We start from the raw sequence: 18,620 nt of genomic DNA, 5'->3' as shown, positions 1-18,620 counted from the left end.
GAAAGCTAAAGAACTCTGAGTAGAGAGTCAAACAATTATCTCATAAATTCCTTCTAGGAAAAGTAATAACATGAGGTGATTGGATCTAAAAGACAATCTTCCCTCTCCCCCCAAATAGATACTTTCCTAAAATTTCAAAGTAAGTGGGCACACTCACTCTGCACACTGCCTGTGTACACAATTTAGAGTTGTCTCTCTTATTTCCATCTGTATTTTACATCAAAATTGATCTACTAAGGCATACCATAAATATCTCTATATTAACTCACTTGAACCAGTGGACTATTCATTACACAAATGCGAATTTCATCCTGACAATGACTTTTCTCCCAACCTTATGACATCACTAAATTGAGCCCACGTTTTCTTGGCTGAATCTCTGGCAGCAGAGAATTAACTTTTACAACACAGGCTGTTCCCTGAGTGTCATTTTATTGGATGATGTTTTTATAAATCCTTAGGTATTCTATTGTAAAAACATGTGGGATAGTCTAAGATCTATATCAGAAATTCTCTAATTCTAAAATGGCATGATTTAAAATGTGAATTGGACCCCATCATATCATACTTTTATGATTAGTGGGCATTGTGAATCATCTTGAAATATGACTTCCCCAGGCTGTAGCCACTCTGCCACCAGCATGTCCCCTCGTGGATGTAGCAGGACATGCCATCCTGTGGATTCTCTGGTGCTTTCTCAGAAGTGGACCAGGGCACTCTAACTCATTCAAGCCACAAGAAGGAAGGGGCATCTGATTAATAGTGTTATAAATGAATGGCAGATGATTAACAAATAATAAATGTGATGCCTTATTTCAGTTGAGTAAAAAGCCTAAACAGTCTGGGTACTCATTTAAAACTACAAGTACCTGCTCTGGGCAATGTAATCATAAGGCTACTGAAACCAAAGTACGTTCATTTTATACAAAGTAGTCCTAATTCTCTGATTTCAGAAGCTTACACCAGGGATCCCTTAACACTGAGGCATTGATACCAAGATGACATAGAATAAGAACTCTGCTCCTCACATTCAGACAATACTGAATGGTAACTGGAGGAGAGATTCAGAGTACCTTTGTCACAGCAAGAAGATAAGTAAATTTTAAGGAAAACTTTAAGTGGCTTTTTTGTTTTTGTTTTTTTTTATAATGGTAAAACCTCTTAACTTACTGAGATCCAATGAAAGGGATTTTGATTCTGTTGTTTTGGGAAAAAATGAATATGGGTGGGAGGGGAGACATGAGGTGGGAAGGGAAAGATGGGGTCAGTCAACACGCCATGCCTGCTCATGAGGAGCAAAACTGCAAGGAACAGGTGAATAAAATCAACAAACTGTATAAAGACAATTGAAATATGAAATCCCCAGGCCATCCAGCAAGAAGCAAACAACTTTCAGACTTCATAACCAATTTAAACGAACAAACAAACAAAATTCTGACTTTAATCTTGGTGCCAACCATCTCTCCTTTGTTAAACAAACAGGCAATTCAGTGGGAATGATGCCTCAGATTTGGAACATATTCCCTGTAGACTGTTGGAGCTCTGAACTGGATTCAAAATGAATCCATACATACAATATCAATCAATACAATCAATATGTTGCTGCCTTTCCCTCTAGAAGGGGCTTCCCTGGTGGCTCAGGTGGTAAAGAATCCACCAGCAAAGTGGGAAACCCAGGTTCAATCTCTGGATGGGGAAGAGCCCCTGGAGAAGGGAATAGCTACCCACTCCAGTATTCCTGCCTGGGAAATTCCATGGACAGAGGAGCCTGGCAGGCTATAGCCCATGTGTCCAACAAAGAGTTAGACACAACTGAGAGAGGAACACTTTGCCTCTAAAAGAGGAGAGAAAGTCAATATGTAACAATTAGTGAGAAACTGAACAGGGGAAGATTTAAAAAATGAAACAGAAGGCCAAAAGATGTACAACATTCGCAGGTACCAGTATCTGGGGATGTCTATGTGTTTTACACAAAGTGGCCTAGGCAGTGGGCCCTCCAAAAGTATTGATAGGTTTCATATCCCAGGATACCGAGGGACAATTTTTGTTTGTTTTTTTAGTCACTAAGTCATGTCCAACTCTTTGTGACCCCATGTACTGTAACCTGCCAGGTTCCTCTGACCATGGGATTTCCCAGGCAAAGATACTGGAGTGGGTTGCCATTTCCTAACCGCTTTCAGTTTAGAAGCAACAAGAAAACTTTAGAAGGAAGGAAGGAAATATGAGCTGTGTGTGGAGAAGAAAGTGTGTTTGAATGTGTCAGTAGGTTGTAGGGAAGGAACGAGTTCTTCCATGCACCTGAGGTCGGCTCACTTTGGAAGAGAGAACGTGGGTAAGATGGGAGTTAATCACAGAATCTTAATGGGGAAAAGAGACAAGCCTGGTTTGGTTGGGGCTTAGAAAATAAGAGAAATAAAAATATGTAAAAACAAACATATATGCATGTCCTCAGGCTGTTTCTCTCATACCCACCTTCTACCCTTATCAGCAAAAGTCAGAAAATGATACCACTTTTCAGGGCTACTAACTCCTAACCTTTTTGCCAAGCTGATTTATTACTAAAAGAACCTAGAGTCACACTACATGAATTCTGACATTGTAAAAGAAGAAAACTACTTAAAATGGAAATGAGATCTAGGAAAGCAAAGGGACCGGGCTGAAAGACAGTCTGGGCACTCAAAGCAAAAGGAAATTGTCCCCACGGTAGCTGTTGATGGCAACTCAAGTGTTTGTTGGATCCAAGACTGGAACCTGTCATTAGGCTTACCAGTGACACAACATTAGAGGAAAGGAAATCATAGAGGGCTTTTAATCTCAAGTTAGAAAATGGAAGGTGGGCAGCAGCACTGAGTATCAGAATGACACAGAGCCATGTGCTATAGCTGGAAGAATATCGAATTTTGATTCAGAAGTCTTGGGTTTATGTACACCAAAGACATTTCTTGGCTGTGTGTAGAAGTTATTTAAACTTTCTGGGTCAAGTTTCAACCATCTGTGCAGTTGGTGTAAAAATTAGGAGGACTGGTCTTAAAATGAATTAATATTTGCTAGAGTACTTAATATAATTTTAAGCTCTCTACGAATCAAATATCTTATTAATTTTATTTTGTTGGGATGGTCATGCTATCATTCTGTCTGCACTGAATCTCTTTCTCTTGATAAAGGCTTCTCCTCAACTTTTCATGATTCTGGTGGAATTTCCAATCAAGGGGTGTCTCTTCCCCTAACATAGGAGTGAGCTTATGACCAAAGGTAAAGCAGATATCTCATCATCCCTACTCTGTGCCTGATCTCTGGTAGCAAATAATCGGGGGTATGCTAGCAGAGTCTTTCTAAACATTATCATATGAACTCTGGGTGAGAAAAAGGCCCTAGCTTTAAGGATATTTATAATCCTGGAGCACCCAGGTGCCAGGGCCATCCTTACCCACATGGAGTGGTCCAACAGAAAGTTGAATCTGGAGGTAAAAATAGAGATGTTGATGGAGAGAAAGAAAGTTGAGTCTAGAGATAGTGATGGAGAGACAGAGTGGACAAAAAGGGAGACAGAAAGAGAGGAAGAAAGATTCCGGTTGATACTCCCCTAATCTTTGATTCACTCAAGTATTCAGTGGCTATTTCACGTGGGTCATGAGTTATTTAACATACTGAGGATATATCCGTGATTCAAGACAGCCTTGGTTCCAGCTCCCATACAGTTAATATTTTAATGAGAGTGAAGGAATGATAAACAATTTACATAAGAAATTCAAGTCAAGCAGATTATGATAGACAGTAAGCCAAGCATGCCTGGAGAGATGAAGAGTTATGAGGTGTGAGGTCATTTCTGATACATGTACAATGTGGCCTACTGACCCCAATGCTGATGACAGTCACAAAGCCTTTTCTGGAAAGACATGACAAATCTTTCACTTCTCTCATACTGCTGCTAAAAGAGAATGCAAGTGAAGTGAAAGTCAGTCAATCATGTCTGACTCTCTGTGACCCCATGAACTATACAGTCCATGGAATTCTCCAGGCCAGAATACTGGCGTGAGTAGCATTCCCCTACTCCAGAGGATCTTTCCAACCCAGGGATTGAACCCAGGTCTCCCACATTGCAGGTGGATTCTTTACCAGCTAAGCCACAAGGGAAGCCCAAAAGAGAATGCAAAGTTTTACTCTATGAACTATTAGTTCTGCTGCTGAGAGAGAGATTTTGACTACATATGTCTAATAGGCAACCTAAATTTAACATGCAAATATCTCTGATTCCTCATCAAGCTTCTCCCTATCTTTTTTATTTCACCAAATAGTACATTTTAGAACTTCCCTGGTGGTCCAGTGCTTAAGAATCTGCCTTGTAATGGCCGGGGGTTGGGGGGGGACACAGGTTTGATCACTGGTTGGGGAACTAAGATCCCACATGCCATGGGGCAATTCAGCCTGAGAGCTGCAACTACTGAGCTCAGATCCCACAACTAGAGAGAAGCCCACACACCACAACAAAAGATCCCACATGATGCAGCTAAGATCCCAGGGGCTGCAACTCAGACCCAATGCAGCCAAAGATAAAAGAAATAAAAACTTTTACAAAATCACAATGGAATAATACTTTATTCTCAATAGGATGACTAATATTTAAAAGCAAAACAATGAAAAGAAAGAGTAACAAAGGTTGATGAGGATGTTGAAAATTTGGAACTCATACATTACTGGTGGGATTGTGAAATGGTACAACCACTTCAGAAATCAGTTTGGTAGTTCCTTAAAAGTAAGTTCCTTAAAAGTAAATACAAAATTAATATATGACCCAATAAATGTATTCTTAGATATATACTCAAGAGAAATGACAGAACATGTTCACACTAAAACTTGCACTGAAATATTCCTAGCAGCATAGTTCTTAACAGTCTAAAAAGCAGAAACAACCCAAATGCCCATCAAATGATAAAAGAACATGAATGAAGTGCTTCAGCTGGTTCAGGCATCCTTTTCAGGGATATAGTGGGTAAAGGAGGCATAGTAGATCAACAGCACCAACAAATACTTTATTTGTTCCTGGATTTTCTAATTTGTCCCTAGTTACATCTTATTGTACGTGCTGCCCATTAGTGTGGGGAAGCCGGTCCATGGGCACCACTGAGCACCCCACTGGAAACTTAGGACTCTTCTCCCACCCTGAAATTGACAATATTGACTTTCTCAGACAATATGCTATTTCCATTCCCTAATGCTAAGATGCTTATTCTCTGGGTGTGTCTGTGTGCGCTCAGTCATGTCTGACTCATTGCAACCCCATAGACTGTAGCCTGTCAGGTATCTCTGTCCATGGGATTTCCCAGGCAAGAATACTCGAGTTTCCATTTCCTACTCCAGAGGACCTTCCCGACGCAGGGATCAAACCTGTCTCTTGCATCTCCTGATTTGGCAGGCGGATTCTTTACTACTGTGCCACCTGGAAAGTCCATTCTGTGGGTAGATTTCCCCAAAAGGACTCTTCTATAAGTCACAGATAATATGTAAGACCCAGAAAGTCCATAAGGAAAAAGAGGTTACTCTGAGTGAAGATCACAGTAGTCCTGACAAACTCTATGGAGATGCCAAAAAAATAATCTTTGGCATTCTGGTATGAACTGGAAAATCAGCCTGCTAGTACTGACAGTGGGATTTGCAAACAGTTTTTTGGCTCTCATTCAAGGCTGCTGCTACTTAGCAAAGATGACTAAAAGACCATCTTTCCCTGCCTCTCTCATGCTATCCATTTCCTTCTAGTGTTTCTTACATCACAGTCTTAGAAAGGGTTTATGGGAGGGATGGATAGATAGAGAATATAAGCATGTAGACTGGTACTTTCACAGAGAGAGGAAATATGAGGAAAACAATGAGAAAAAGTCTCTGCAATTAAAACACTTTTATGCATTTTGTTCAAAATCAACCAAAAATTACCCATAATTTTCTATTCCCTAAACCCTCATAATGTTTCCCTAGATCTTGACCTTGATGCTCCTTTTGTTTTTCTCAGTATATAACATGACTTTCCCGCATTTCAAAAGGATATTTAACTTCTTCTGAAATGTATATAAATATTTTCATCTTGTAACACTTTTTTTTCCCCAGAGTAGATTCAATGCTTGAAACTGAGCTATTCACTCCAGTTTGCTATAACTGGGAATGGTAAATGACCACTTCCAAGTTATAAATGGGAAATTGAGGTTTAGAGAGGGTAAGTGATTTCTCAGAGTTGTCCAGTGGAGTGGGCACGCTGAGATTCCAACCTTAGTCTCTACTGCTCTAAAGCCCCAGCACTTTTTCACATAATAAGAAGTAGTCTTTTACAATAAGTGTGGACTTCCCTGGTGGTCCAGTGGTTAAGAGTCCACCTGCCAATGCAGAAGACACGGTTCAACTCCTGGTCTGGGAAGACTCCATATGCCACGAAGCACATAAACCTGTGCTCCACACCTGCTAAAGCCTGTTTACCTAGAGCCTGTGCTCCACAGCAAGAGAAGCCCTTACACCACAACTAGAGAGTAGCCCCCCTACCCCTTGCTTGCTGCAACAAGAGAAAGCCCACACAGAGCAACAAAGACCCAATGCAACCAAAATTTAATTAATTAATTATATAGAGTAGGTGTGTACTTATGTGGCCCAAGGCCCTCCCTCTCTTATGAATCACAAAACAACCACTAAAAAAAGTTAGCGATGGAGAGGATATTGTATCAATGTATAAACAAAAGAACTGTGAAGTTAAAATGTTTAAAACTGAGATAAAGTGGTCCCCAGTTTCTCGCTGATGTGTGTTGGCCTCATTTCTTTCTTCATGCAGAATGAACCCTGGAAGTCATATTTCAATCTCTCCAAGGGACTTTCCCCACACCAACAGCCCCTATAAAGTAACAATCAATTATGTCTGGCATAACTGAGCCATTTTACGATGCTTTATTTTTTCTAGAGAACTATCACTGTCTGATATTTTGGGTTGCACTTATTTTTTCCAAGTTTGTTTCTAGACAGAATATAAGTTCCTAGTGATCAGCAGTGTTAATTTTTCTTTCCAGAGTTTACCCCAGTACTTGTCACAGAGTGAGTCTTCCATAAATTCATTTTGGTTCAAATGAACCATTTCTGTCACTTAAAACATGCACTATATTCATCACTGAAACCAAACCTTTTAATCTAGGTGTAGGAAGTCAATTTTATGGAAAACTTTGTAACTGTAAACAATGATAGCAGTCCCTTTTTGTCCTTATCCATTTTCCTTTAGGTCAGTTTTGCTCACTTTTTTTCCAGTGGGAACTTACTGAAAATAAACCTTATAAAAGAGGTTGGGAGGAAAAAGGAAAAAAAAATGCATAGCAAAGTGAAACAGAATATAACATATCACTAATGATGTCAGCTTTCTTAACTAGTAAATCCTAATATAGTTAGTTTGAAATTAGCTCACATTTATAAGTGCTGACATTTATCTTTTCTTCAGCATCCTACCACCAGCAATCATTGGCTTTTGCTTTATCAAGTCAATATATGAATAAACTCATTATTTTAATGTCACGATGTATAGAAATGGTGAACAATTTTTGGTACAATGACATGAAGCAAATGAGTGAAAAATCAGCAGGTTATTTGGAAACAAATTTCTCCTAACATTCTCAGGCTGCAGTTTCTTGAGCCAGTGTCACTGTATGTTCTCTATAATCCAATTTCTTTTTAAATGGCTTTCCGTTCCTTTTTTGTGCTCTATTGATGTTAGGCATGAATGAATGCAAACACTTGCACCATCAAAAACAAACAGCAGCCTACCACCCGGAATGCCCTGGCAGGAGTCCACAAAAACAAGATTTAACTCCTCAGAATGGCAGTGGGTAGACAGAATTAATGGGTGGTCTTTCCAGAAAAATGGCTTATAAACTTCACTGAAATAGTAATTTGCTTCCTTGGTATCAGCATTTGTTTGCTTGTTATTGATATCTTAACTGTTACCTTAAAAAGGAAATTCAGGATTTTTAATAGAGAAATTTAATTTGAAACTTACAATGCTCCAAACCACTGTTTTTTTAAAACCACACAAGTTTTGCTGATAATTACTGGCAATGCGTATTACTGACCTACTGACATTTTACTTTTTGGTTGATATGACTTGGTGTGACTCCTAGGCAACAAATTAAACTTGTTTTGCCCACGCCGTTCAAGGCTTAGTAGCATATGAGTAGAATGTTCTGAAAGTCAAACTAAGACACTCAATGAATATATAAAAAAATCTAACTTGTAATGCAAAAAAAAAAAAAAAATCAGCAGTTGTAAGGACACTGATATATTATATTATACACAGAAAATTCTTTATTTACTTAAAATTATTTTGTAATGGTTTCTTTCCCTTATGATCTGAGGGGAAAACAGAGACATTTTGGGTTAGAATCTCAATATATCTTGGTGACCAGACATCTATTAACTATGCATTTTTCCACTTGCCAAATGATGTCATCTGTTTGTTTAAACCACACAAATTGCAGCAATGTCCACATCAGATTAAGGTCACTAAGAGCTAAGGGAATAACATTACCCTGGAATAATTTTCCAGCTTGAAAACATAAGCTTTCTTCCATCTGTACTTTTCTAACAATGTATGAAATATTTATGAAAAAAGTTATAATTTTATTTCTTGTAACCATCTAATCAAAACATTTTTTTACATTCTTCATAGTTAGCACTTCGTTGCACATAAAACTTCACAGAGCAACTTAATGTGGGCTGAATTCCTCTTTTCCTGATCTCTTGAAAATCAGAAGTCCTACTAACGGTCACATATATATTATATCCATCAACTGTTCCCAGAGCAATGTATTAGTTTCAGGACAGATCATGTCTTCTAATCAGGTTCTGAAGGAGAAAGTCTCTGTGGCCTTTGGCTGTATGCCCTCAGTTTGATAAGAGTAATAATGTTCTGGACATATTCTATGCAAACTTCCTTCTAGATACTGTGACCCCATACGTAGCTCACAAGCAGTGTAGTATTTGAAAAAGAGATTGAGGAAAATGACAATTTCAAGAGTACACTCCACCTCTTTACACTGACTTGCTCACTGATGGGTTCTTTGCAGAAGCTCTGGCCATCCCCTGAATCTCAATGACACTTGGGTGTCCTGGGGCTACAGCACTATTTCAAGAAAACAACACATCCTTTAAGCTTTTAAACCTTCCAGTTCTACCTGAAAAAAATTATTTCTTGACCATGAAACTCTGAGAAACAAACAAACACAAAAACAAAAACACTGCCACCCTACACTGTCTTATTGTCCCGGATGATGAGCTATAGTTTTCTCCCTTGTCTGTAAGAAGCCTAAGGCAAAAAACTCCTTCCTGTCAGGAAAATGAGGCTCTTTTTTCCTTCAGTGCCTGAGTACTTTAATGTGGGCCTTTCTAAAAGAGGGGGAAAATTCAAAATATTTTCAACTCCTTAAGTATTTACATGGGAATTATCCCAGTGCATGGGAGAAAAAGAAGAGAAACTTTTTTTTAAGGATTTCTTGAGAGTCTTAACACTGTGATCACTTGGTTGGCTGTCTATGCATACATGACCCTATCCAGCTCTCTCAATCAGGTCTCCTGTATTGCAGGCAGATTCTTTACTATGTGAGCAACCAGGGAAGCCCTTAGAGGTTACGAGTTCATCTTATATGCAGGTAGTTTATAATTTATAATCTAGCTTATCATTAGGAAGCTGAATGTGAATAATTTAGGGCTATGTAATGGGTTGTAATTGGTCCTTTCCCAATTCAAACCTTCAGTACTTTAGTAAAACATATTGTTTTCATGGGATTTCCTTTCCATAAAAAACTCCTCATATCCCAATCTTCTACAAATAATATGAAGGACCAAGGACCAAGAACCAAGCACCAACCCCTCCCAGTCAACCTGTAAATGTACTGAAGAAGGAATTCATAGGGCCTGAACTCCATCTCAGGCCTGTCCGTGCTGGCTGTGCTCCAGTGCCTCTCCAGTGGACTCTGAACTCTCTGCTTAGTGCCTGTGAGGACGACAATGGAAGGATAAGACCCCCTCCAGACAGAGGAATCCTGAAGATCACATCCAGGCTACTCATTGCCTAAGAGGAAGCATACCGTAATCACATCTGTCTCTGGACAGGTCATAAACTTTTTTTCGTATCTGTCAAGATGTAATCACAGGCTTATCGATTATTAACTGGTTGGAATGTAACTGCGGGCTTATTGACTATTGACTGTTTAAGACACGTACACATGGGGCAAGTGGTGGGTTAAGACACGTACACATGGGGCAAGTGGTGGGTTTAGACACGTACACATGGGGCAAGTGGTGGGTTTAGACACGTACGCATGGGATAGGAGGTGGGTTTAGACACGTACGCATGGGGTATAAAAGATTTTCACAAATGCTGGACGGGGTCCTTGGCTAAGAGGAGACTCTGCCTTGGGCCCGCCGGTGTAATAAACTGCACTCCACTATCTGCATTGTCCTTCTGAGTGAGTCTGTTTCCCGGAAAGCGTGGCTATAACAGTACAAACATACTATAAAGTTCTTTTTAATTGCCAAATGACTCTTCCACACTCAGGATGCCTAAATATCATTGCATAAATACTTGCAGTTTTCTTCATACCCTTAATCAAAAAAATCGATCCACCCAAATATTACTTGTCTGAAGCAATGTTTCCAGTGGTGTTTTCATTTTATGGTGGCATTTCTCTTAATGATGTCAAATAATATCCTCTGATTTTTCTATTTATTTTTATTCTATCTCTTTTTATTTTTCTAAGCTCATGACAATTACAATTAAACTTCCCAAGGAGTAAAGGCAAGGAAAAGCTACAAAAATCTGATTTGATTTTCCTACACTTCCCCCCACCGCCCCATTTCCAAGCCACAAATCCCCTCTCAAACTGTACAATAGAACAGCTAGACATAAAGCAAAGGAGATAAAACTGGCCAGTCAGGGCTTTGTTCTTGCTAATCTGCACCATTTACATAAGGGTTTAGAAGACTTGTTTTATCATTTAAACAGGCTTAAAAGCCTCTTTGCAAATGAGATTTAGTTCCTACAAAAGAATGAATTCTAGCTATTTGGTGAGCTTCTGCTAGACCAGCACTGGGAGCTGACTCCGCAGTTAACTTAAGCTACTTCTTTGGCCACATACACTATATGCAAAGATTGCTTCCAGCTGCCAAAACTGAAAAGCATCAAGCTGATTAAATTCTTTCCAGGAGGTGAACAAGATGAGGAACAGGTTAAGAGGCGAATAATGTCCGATCTTAAACTGTACCTGGGCAAACTGTCCTTTATGCAGGTGCCTCAGAAGTGGCTTTGAATTTCTAGGGTCCCTTGAATCTTCTTTTGAAAAGGAACAGAAAGGTAGACAGCAAATGAAATTCAGAGGCAGAAAGTCTTAGAATAGTCTCCAACTGTGAAGTAAAGACAATCTAAACTCTTTGATTCATTGTTGGTCTGAGTGGCATTGGGGCATGAGGATAAACTGTACAACTAACTCCCTTGTTAACTCATCACAAAAGATAACCAGAAGGAAAAGATTCTCTTAAAACAGAGGAGTACACCCTTTGCATCAAAATCTTAGATTTAAAAAATCAAGATCATGTATATACATAGATACACCTATAATCTGTTTTACCTGGCACACCTTGAACAGATGTTCAATGTGACTTTGGCCTGAGGTTCAGCAGAGTAAGTAGCTCGACCTTGGTTAAATTTGCTCCCAGAAGGTGTCAGGGTAGTTACTCCCTCCATTCTTAAATCATCAAGATCCTCTGTAAGAACATAAACAATTGCAGATAAAAAATTAACTCTAATGGAATTAAGATGAAAAGTCCATGATTTCAGATACCTGCCAGTAGATTAAGAAAAATGTTATATTTCCACTTTGCAAAATCTTACTTCATTATCTTTCAAATCATTTTGAGATGTAGCTGGAGAACATTATACGGGAAAAGGGAGAGAGATCAACCTGTCTGGATAATGAATGGGCAGACCACATATAGAACATGGATCCACAACTTCTACTGTAACCATCCACAGACGTCAACCATAATCTCTACAGCAATTGGCCCCAAATGGTCAAGACTTGGTCAGTGACTGCCAGCTTCCAACTAGGAACAATCCACAAGCATGTGCATGCTCAGTCGCTCAGTTGTGTTCAACTCTTTGCGACCCCACATACTGTAGCCCGCCAGGTTTCTCTGTTCACGGGATTTTACAGGCAAGAATTCTCCTGCATCTCCTGCATTGGCAGTTGGATTCTTCTAGCACTGAGCCACCTGGTAAGCCCAAGAACAATCCAAAGGAAGACAAATATGCTCCCAAACCAATTACGTCAGATCGTTCACTTCTAATTTGCCTGTCTTGAGCTTCCTCATCCAACAAACTCCAATCAGAATATACCTGATGCCTTCTCTTTTTTACCCTAAATCTTTCCTTTTTATCTTCACCTGGGGAGGACAAGAATACACCTGGATAGTCACACCCCAGGTGTTCACTGAAACCTTCTATTTCATCCAGGCCCTCAATCAACATTTAAAAGGTCTACATTTCTCTTGTAATTTGGTTCTAACCAAATTTGTACATGACCTACTTCATTCACAGTATAAGGAACCTTATAAAAAGGACTCTATTTACTTGCTGTGAGCCTTAGCAAAAGAGGAACATAAAGTTTCAAAAGATAAGTCATAATTTTGCCAAAACATAATCCATGACTGAAGTTATATAAGAAGGGAAATCACTCTTTTCTGCTAAGGCTGTAGACTATCCAAACATCTGAACTTTCACAAAACAACTGAGAGAATTTCTAGGTTAACTGTGTTAAAAACATGATAGCATACCTATTATGAAGTTGCTCATACTAAGTCCAGTGTCATCAACCTGAGATTTAATTTAATTACAGTTTAAGCTCTCCCAAAAATGGAATCCTAAACAATTAGAGTTTGTTCATTTCCAAGGCAAACCATTCAACATCATGGTAATCCAAGTCTATGTCCTGACCAGTAATGCTGAAGAAGCGTAAGTTGAATGGTTCTATGAAGACCTACAAGACCCTCTAGAATTAACACCCCAAAAAGATGTCCTTTTCATTACAGGGGTCTGGAATGCAAAAGTAGGAAGTCAAGAAACACCTGGAGTAACAGGCAAATTTGGCCTTGGAGTACAGAATGAAGCAGGCAAAAGGCTAATAGAGTTCTGCCAAGAGAATGCACTGGTCATGGCAAACACCTCTTCCAACAACACAAGACTCTACACATGGACCTCACCAGATGGCCAACACCGAAATCAGATCGATTATATTCTTCGCAGCCAAAGATGGAGAAGCTCTATGCAGTCAGCAAAAACAAGACCAGGAGCTGACTGTGGCTCAGATTATGAACTCCTTATTGCCAAATTCAGACTTAAACTGAAGAAAGTAGGGAAAACCACTAGACCATTCAGGTATGACCTAGATCATATCCCTAATGATTATACAGTGGAAGTGAGAAATAGATATAAGGGACTAGATCTAATAGAGTGTCTGATGAACTATGGATGGAGGTTCGTGACATTGTACAGGAGACAGGGAGCAAGACCATCCCCATGGAAAAGAAATGCAAAAAGGAAAAATGTCTGAGGAGGCCTTACAAATAGCTGTGAAAAGAAGAGAAGCCAAAAGCAAAGGAGAAAAGGAAAGATATTCCCATTTGAGTGCAGAGTTCCAAAGAATAGCAAGGAGAAATAAGAAAGCCTTCCTCAGCGATCAGTGCAAAGAAATGGAGGAAAACAATAGAATGGGAAAGACTAGAGATCTCTTCAAGAAAATCAGAGATACCAAGGGAACATTTCATGCAAAGATGAGCTCAATAAATGACAGAAATGGTATGGACCTAACAGAAGCAGAAGATCTTAAGAACAGGTGGCAAGAATACACAGAAGAACTAAACAAAAAAGATCTTCACGATCCAGATAATCACTCACCTAGAACCAGACATCCTGGAATGTGAAATCAAGCGGGCCTTAGGAAGAAACACTACAAACAAAGCTAGCAGAGGTGATGGAATTCCAGTGGAGCTATTTCAAATCCTAAAAGATGATGCTGTGAAAGTGCTGCACTCAGTATGTCAGCAAATTTGGAAAACTAAGCAGTGGCCACAGGACTGGAAAAGGTCAGTTTTCATTCCAATCCCTAAGAAAGGCAATGCCAAAGAATGCTCAAACTACTGCACAATTGCACTCATCTCACACGCTAGTAAGGTAATGCTCAAAATTCTCCAAGCCAGGCTTCAACAATATATGAACCGTGAACTTCCAGATGTTCAACCTGGTTTTGGAAAAGGCAGAGGAACCATAGATCAAATTGCCGACATCCGATGGATCATCGAAAAAGTAAGAGTTCCAGAAAAACACCTATTTCTGCTTTATTGATTTCTGCTTTATTGACTACGCCAAAGCCTTTGACTGTGTGGATCACAATAAACTGTGGAAAATCCTGAAAGAGATGGGAATACCAGACCACCTGACCTGCCTCTTGAGAAATCTGTATGCAGATCAGGAAGCAACAGTTAGAATTGGACATGGAACAACAGACTGGTTCCAAATAGGAAAAGGAGTACATCAAGGCTGTATATTGTCATCCTGCTTATTTAACTTATATGCAGAGTACATCATGAGAAATGCTGGGCTGGATGAAGCACAAGCTGGAATCAAGATTGCCGGAAGAAATATCAATAACCTCAGATATGCAGATGATACCACCCTTATGGCAGAAAGTGAAGAAGAACTAATGAGCCTCTTGATGAAAGAGAAAGAGGAGAGTGAAAAAGTAGGCTTAAAGCTCAACATTCAGAAAACTAAGATCATGGCATCTGGTCCCTATCATGGCATCTATTTCATGGGAAATAGATGGGGAAACAGTGGAAACAGTGTCAGACTTTATTTTTTGGGGCTCCAAAATCATTGCAGATGGTGACTGCAGCCATGAATTTAAAAGATGCTTACTCCTTGGAAGGAAAGTTATGACCAAGCTAGGCAGCATATTAAAAAGCAGAGACATTACTTTGCCAACAAAAGTCCATCTAGTCAGTGCTATGGTTTTTCCAGTGGTCATGTATGGATGTGAGAGTTGGACCATAAAGAAAGCTGAGAACTGAAGAATTGATGCTTTTGAACTGTGGTGTTGGAGAAGACTCTTGAGCATCCCTTGGACTGCAAGGAGATCCAACCAGTCCATCCTAAAGGAAATCAATCCTGAATGTTCATTGGAAGGACTGATGTTGAAGCTGAAACTCCAATACTTTGGTCACCGCATGCGAAGTGCTGACTCATTGGAAAAGACCCTGATGCTGGGAAAGATTGAAGGCAAGAGGAGAAGGGGACGACAGAGTATGAGATGGTTGGATGGCATCACCAACTCAATGGACATGAGTCTGAGTAAACTCCGGGATTTGGTGATGGACAGGGAGGTCTGGCGTGTTGCAGTTCATGGGGTCGCAAAGAGTCAGACATGACTGAGCGACTAAACTGAACTGCACTGAAACAGTCAGGAATCACCTGGTCAGCACCAGTGAGTTAATGTCTGACAGACCTCTGCTGTCCCCTAAAGGAAACTGCCTTCACCACAACATATCTGCCTTTTGGTAGTATAGCTTCCTGTATCCACTTCCTTCTGTCTATAAAATTCTTTCATCAACAACCGAATATTGCAAACAAGTGTCAAATGGCTCGGTCAGTAAAGAGTCTGCCTGCAATGCAGGAGACCCCAGTTCAATCCCTGGGTCAGGAAGAGCCTCTAGAGAGGGAAATGGCAACCCACTCCAATATTCTTGCCTGGGAAATCCTATGGGCAGAGGAGTCTGGTGGGCCATGGTCCACGTGGTCGCAAAAGTTGGACAGGACTTAGTGACTAAACCTATTTACCTACCTACTTAAACAGTCTTTCTGTCATTTGAAGAGGGTTAGTCAACAGACTCTCTCTATAGGCACTTCCAACTAAAATTCTTTGATTCAGAAATCTGGGGTTTATGTCCTTCGAACCCAAGTGGACATTTTGTCTACTTGCACGTGAGCAATCTAGGCATGTGTTTAGAGTTTCAACATAACTTCATGGGAGTCAAACACTCATCACCTTGACCTGGTCATAAAGGCATAGTCCCCTCTTTGTAGGGCAATAACCACTGCTTCAAAACTCAGTACTTCTGCTAAACTAGTAATAAGTGCCACTCTTGTTCTCATGGTTCCTCATGTGACACAGATATTACTACTGCCCGAGAAAACACAACCGTTCTTAGTTAGGTGATCAGCCTCTGATGAGATTCTGTTAGTCTTTTCCCCTCACGCCACCATTCATCATTGAGACACTGTGCCTGTCCACCTTCTTGTCCCTACCAAAGGAAGGGAAACTTAACATTTTCTTAGCTTCCTCAGGAACTTGTTATACCTCATTCAGTGTTTTTAAAACTCTGACCTAATACTATTTGTTGACAAATCACATCTCAAAACTTGAACCTAGAGCAGAACATACTAACACCCATTGAAGCTTGCCTTTATAATACAGTCCTCCACCTGAGGGAAAAATCAGCCCCAAGGGTAAAACGATAGCACTTCCTTGACCTTGTCAACTGGTCAGAGACCACAGTGGTGGCTCAGATGCTAAAGAATCTGCCTGCAATGCAAGAGATCCAGGTTCAATCCCTAGGTCGGGAAGATCCCTTGGAGAAGGGAATGGCTACCCACTCTAGTTTTCTTGCCTGGAGAATTCCAAAGACAAATGAGCCTGGCAGGTTGCAAAGAGCTGGACATGACTGAATGACTAACATAGATACATATTGGGCATGATTTAAAAACAAACAAATGAAAAAACTATTATTTTGGGTTGCTTCGGAAGCCAAGAGTCAATTCTGCTGGAACCTCCATCAAAAATGGACAACATACTTAACATACTTTAACATATTTAACATACTTTAACATATTTAACATAACTAGGAGTACTAGGTGTACTCCTAGTTCATATTGAGGTAGCTGCTGTAAAAGTTGAGGCTCATGAAAAAAGAAATGACATGGAAACTAAAAGAAATACTCCAGCAGGTCATTTTGCTAAATAAGCAGTCTTTCCTCCTTTTTCTTGTCTTAAAAATAATTATTAATTTATTTATTTGGCTGCACTGGGTCTCAGTAGTGACATGAGGTATTCTTTTTTTTTTTTTTTTTTTGGTGGCTTCTGAACTCTTAGTTGTGGTATGTGCGATCTAGGTACCTGATCAGAGATTGAACCTGAGTCCCCTGCATTGGGACTGCAGAGTCTTAGCCATTGGACCACCAAGGAAGTCCCAAACAAGTAGCCTTAACCAAGGTTTGGATCCTATTAAAACTCTTAAAGGGTGAATTCTTAAAGAAATTCAAAGTAACCATTATAAAATATCAATATTTAGCCTCTGAACTTCACTCAGATCATCTCTGGTACTCCCAACGCAGATAGCTGGAGGCACTAGATGGTTTCAAGTGGACATTTGCTAAATTTCTCCATGAAACTACTCATCATGGTATAGACAAACTGGATACTATCATAAATCAACATGGCTGGGGAAACTTTTAAAAGACAGCTAAGGTAATTTTTTAAGTCATGTGGATTTGTCAACAGCATAATTCCAGAAAAAAACTGTAAATGTGGGAAATGGTCAGGGACCAAAGCTTCAAAGCCCTTTGAAAACCTCATAATGTTATATTATGTACCTTCCACTTTCCATGAGATCTGAATACACTTTAGTTATTAAATGTCTATATAATTTCAAGATGAGTTTAAACATCTCTTTGCCAAAAAGCTATAATCTTTACAGTTGCTAAAGAGCTGGTTTATTTTGTGTTTCTAATCTTGTGAATATAAACTTTTATATCAAGTGACGGTTGTGAGAGCTGGACTGTAAAGAAAGCAGAGGGCCAAATAATTGATGCGTTAGAACCATGGTGCTGGATAAGACTCCTGAAAGTCCCTTGGACAGCAAGGAGATCAAACCAGTCAACCTTCAGGGAAATCAACCCTGAATACTTGTTGGAAGGACTGATGCTGAAGTTGAAGCTCTGTATTTTGGTCATCTGATGTGAACAGCTGACCCATTGAAAAATTCCCTAATGCTCGGAAAAACTGATGGCAGAAGGAGAAGAGGGCATCAGTGGATGAGAGGGTTGGATGGCATTGCTGATGCAATGGACATGAACTTGGGCAAACTGTGGGAGATGTTGAGGGACAGAGAGGCAGAGCGTGCTATAGTCCACGAGGTCGCAAAGAGTCGGGCATGACTGGGTGACTGAAAAACAACAACAATCTAGTGACCAAGGTGCAGACTTTACAAGAAATATTATTTAAAAAGAAAAACCTCTATAAAGTATTAACCTTTACTCAGAAACCACACTGCACTTATCATCTACAAACTTCTGAATGGTGAAAAGAACCAATGACATCTTGAAATAAAATTAACAAACTTTTAGAAACCCTTGAGCTCCCTTGGTCAAAGGTACTCCCACCCACCCTGAGGCCAATGGTTCACTCCCTAGAGTGTGCAGTCATGTCACGCCCTACTCTTTATGACCCCATGGACTGTAGCCTGCCAGGCTCCTCTGTCCATGGGATTTTCCAGGCAAG

At 39.9% G+C, this 18,620-nt stretch overlaps 1 protein-coding gene across 5 annotated transcripts in view; it reads right to left on the bottom strand.

Moving 5' to 3' along the window:
* Positions 1-18,620, bottom strand: part of C12H8orf34 (chromosome 12 C8orf34 homolog) — a 340,089-nt gene that overhangs the window by 117,967 nt on the left and 203,502 nt on the right. For 4 of the 5 annotated variants that reach the window (XM_043484015.1, XM_043484017.1, XM_043484018.1 and 1 more), the window contains one exon: positions 11,640-11,775. In XM_043484015.1, the coding sequence (XP_043339950.1) occupies positions 11,640-11,775 (136 nt within the window). The remainder of the gene's footprint in view (positions 1-11,639; positions 11,776-18,620) is intronic. The other variant, XM_043484016.1, reaches the window with a different exon arrangement.

The sequence above is a fragment of the Cervus canadensis genome, chromosome 12, assembly GCF_019320065.1.
Source record: "Cervus canadensis isolate Bull #8, Minnesota chromosome 12, ASM1932006v1, whole genome shotgun sequence".
Classification (NCBI taxonomy): Eukaryota; Metazoa; Chordata; class Mammalia; order Artiodactyla; family Cervidae; genus Cervus; species Cervus canadensis.
This window is presented reverse-complemented; position numbering and strand designations above follow the sequence as displayed.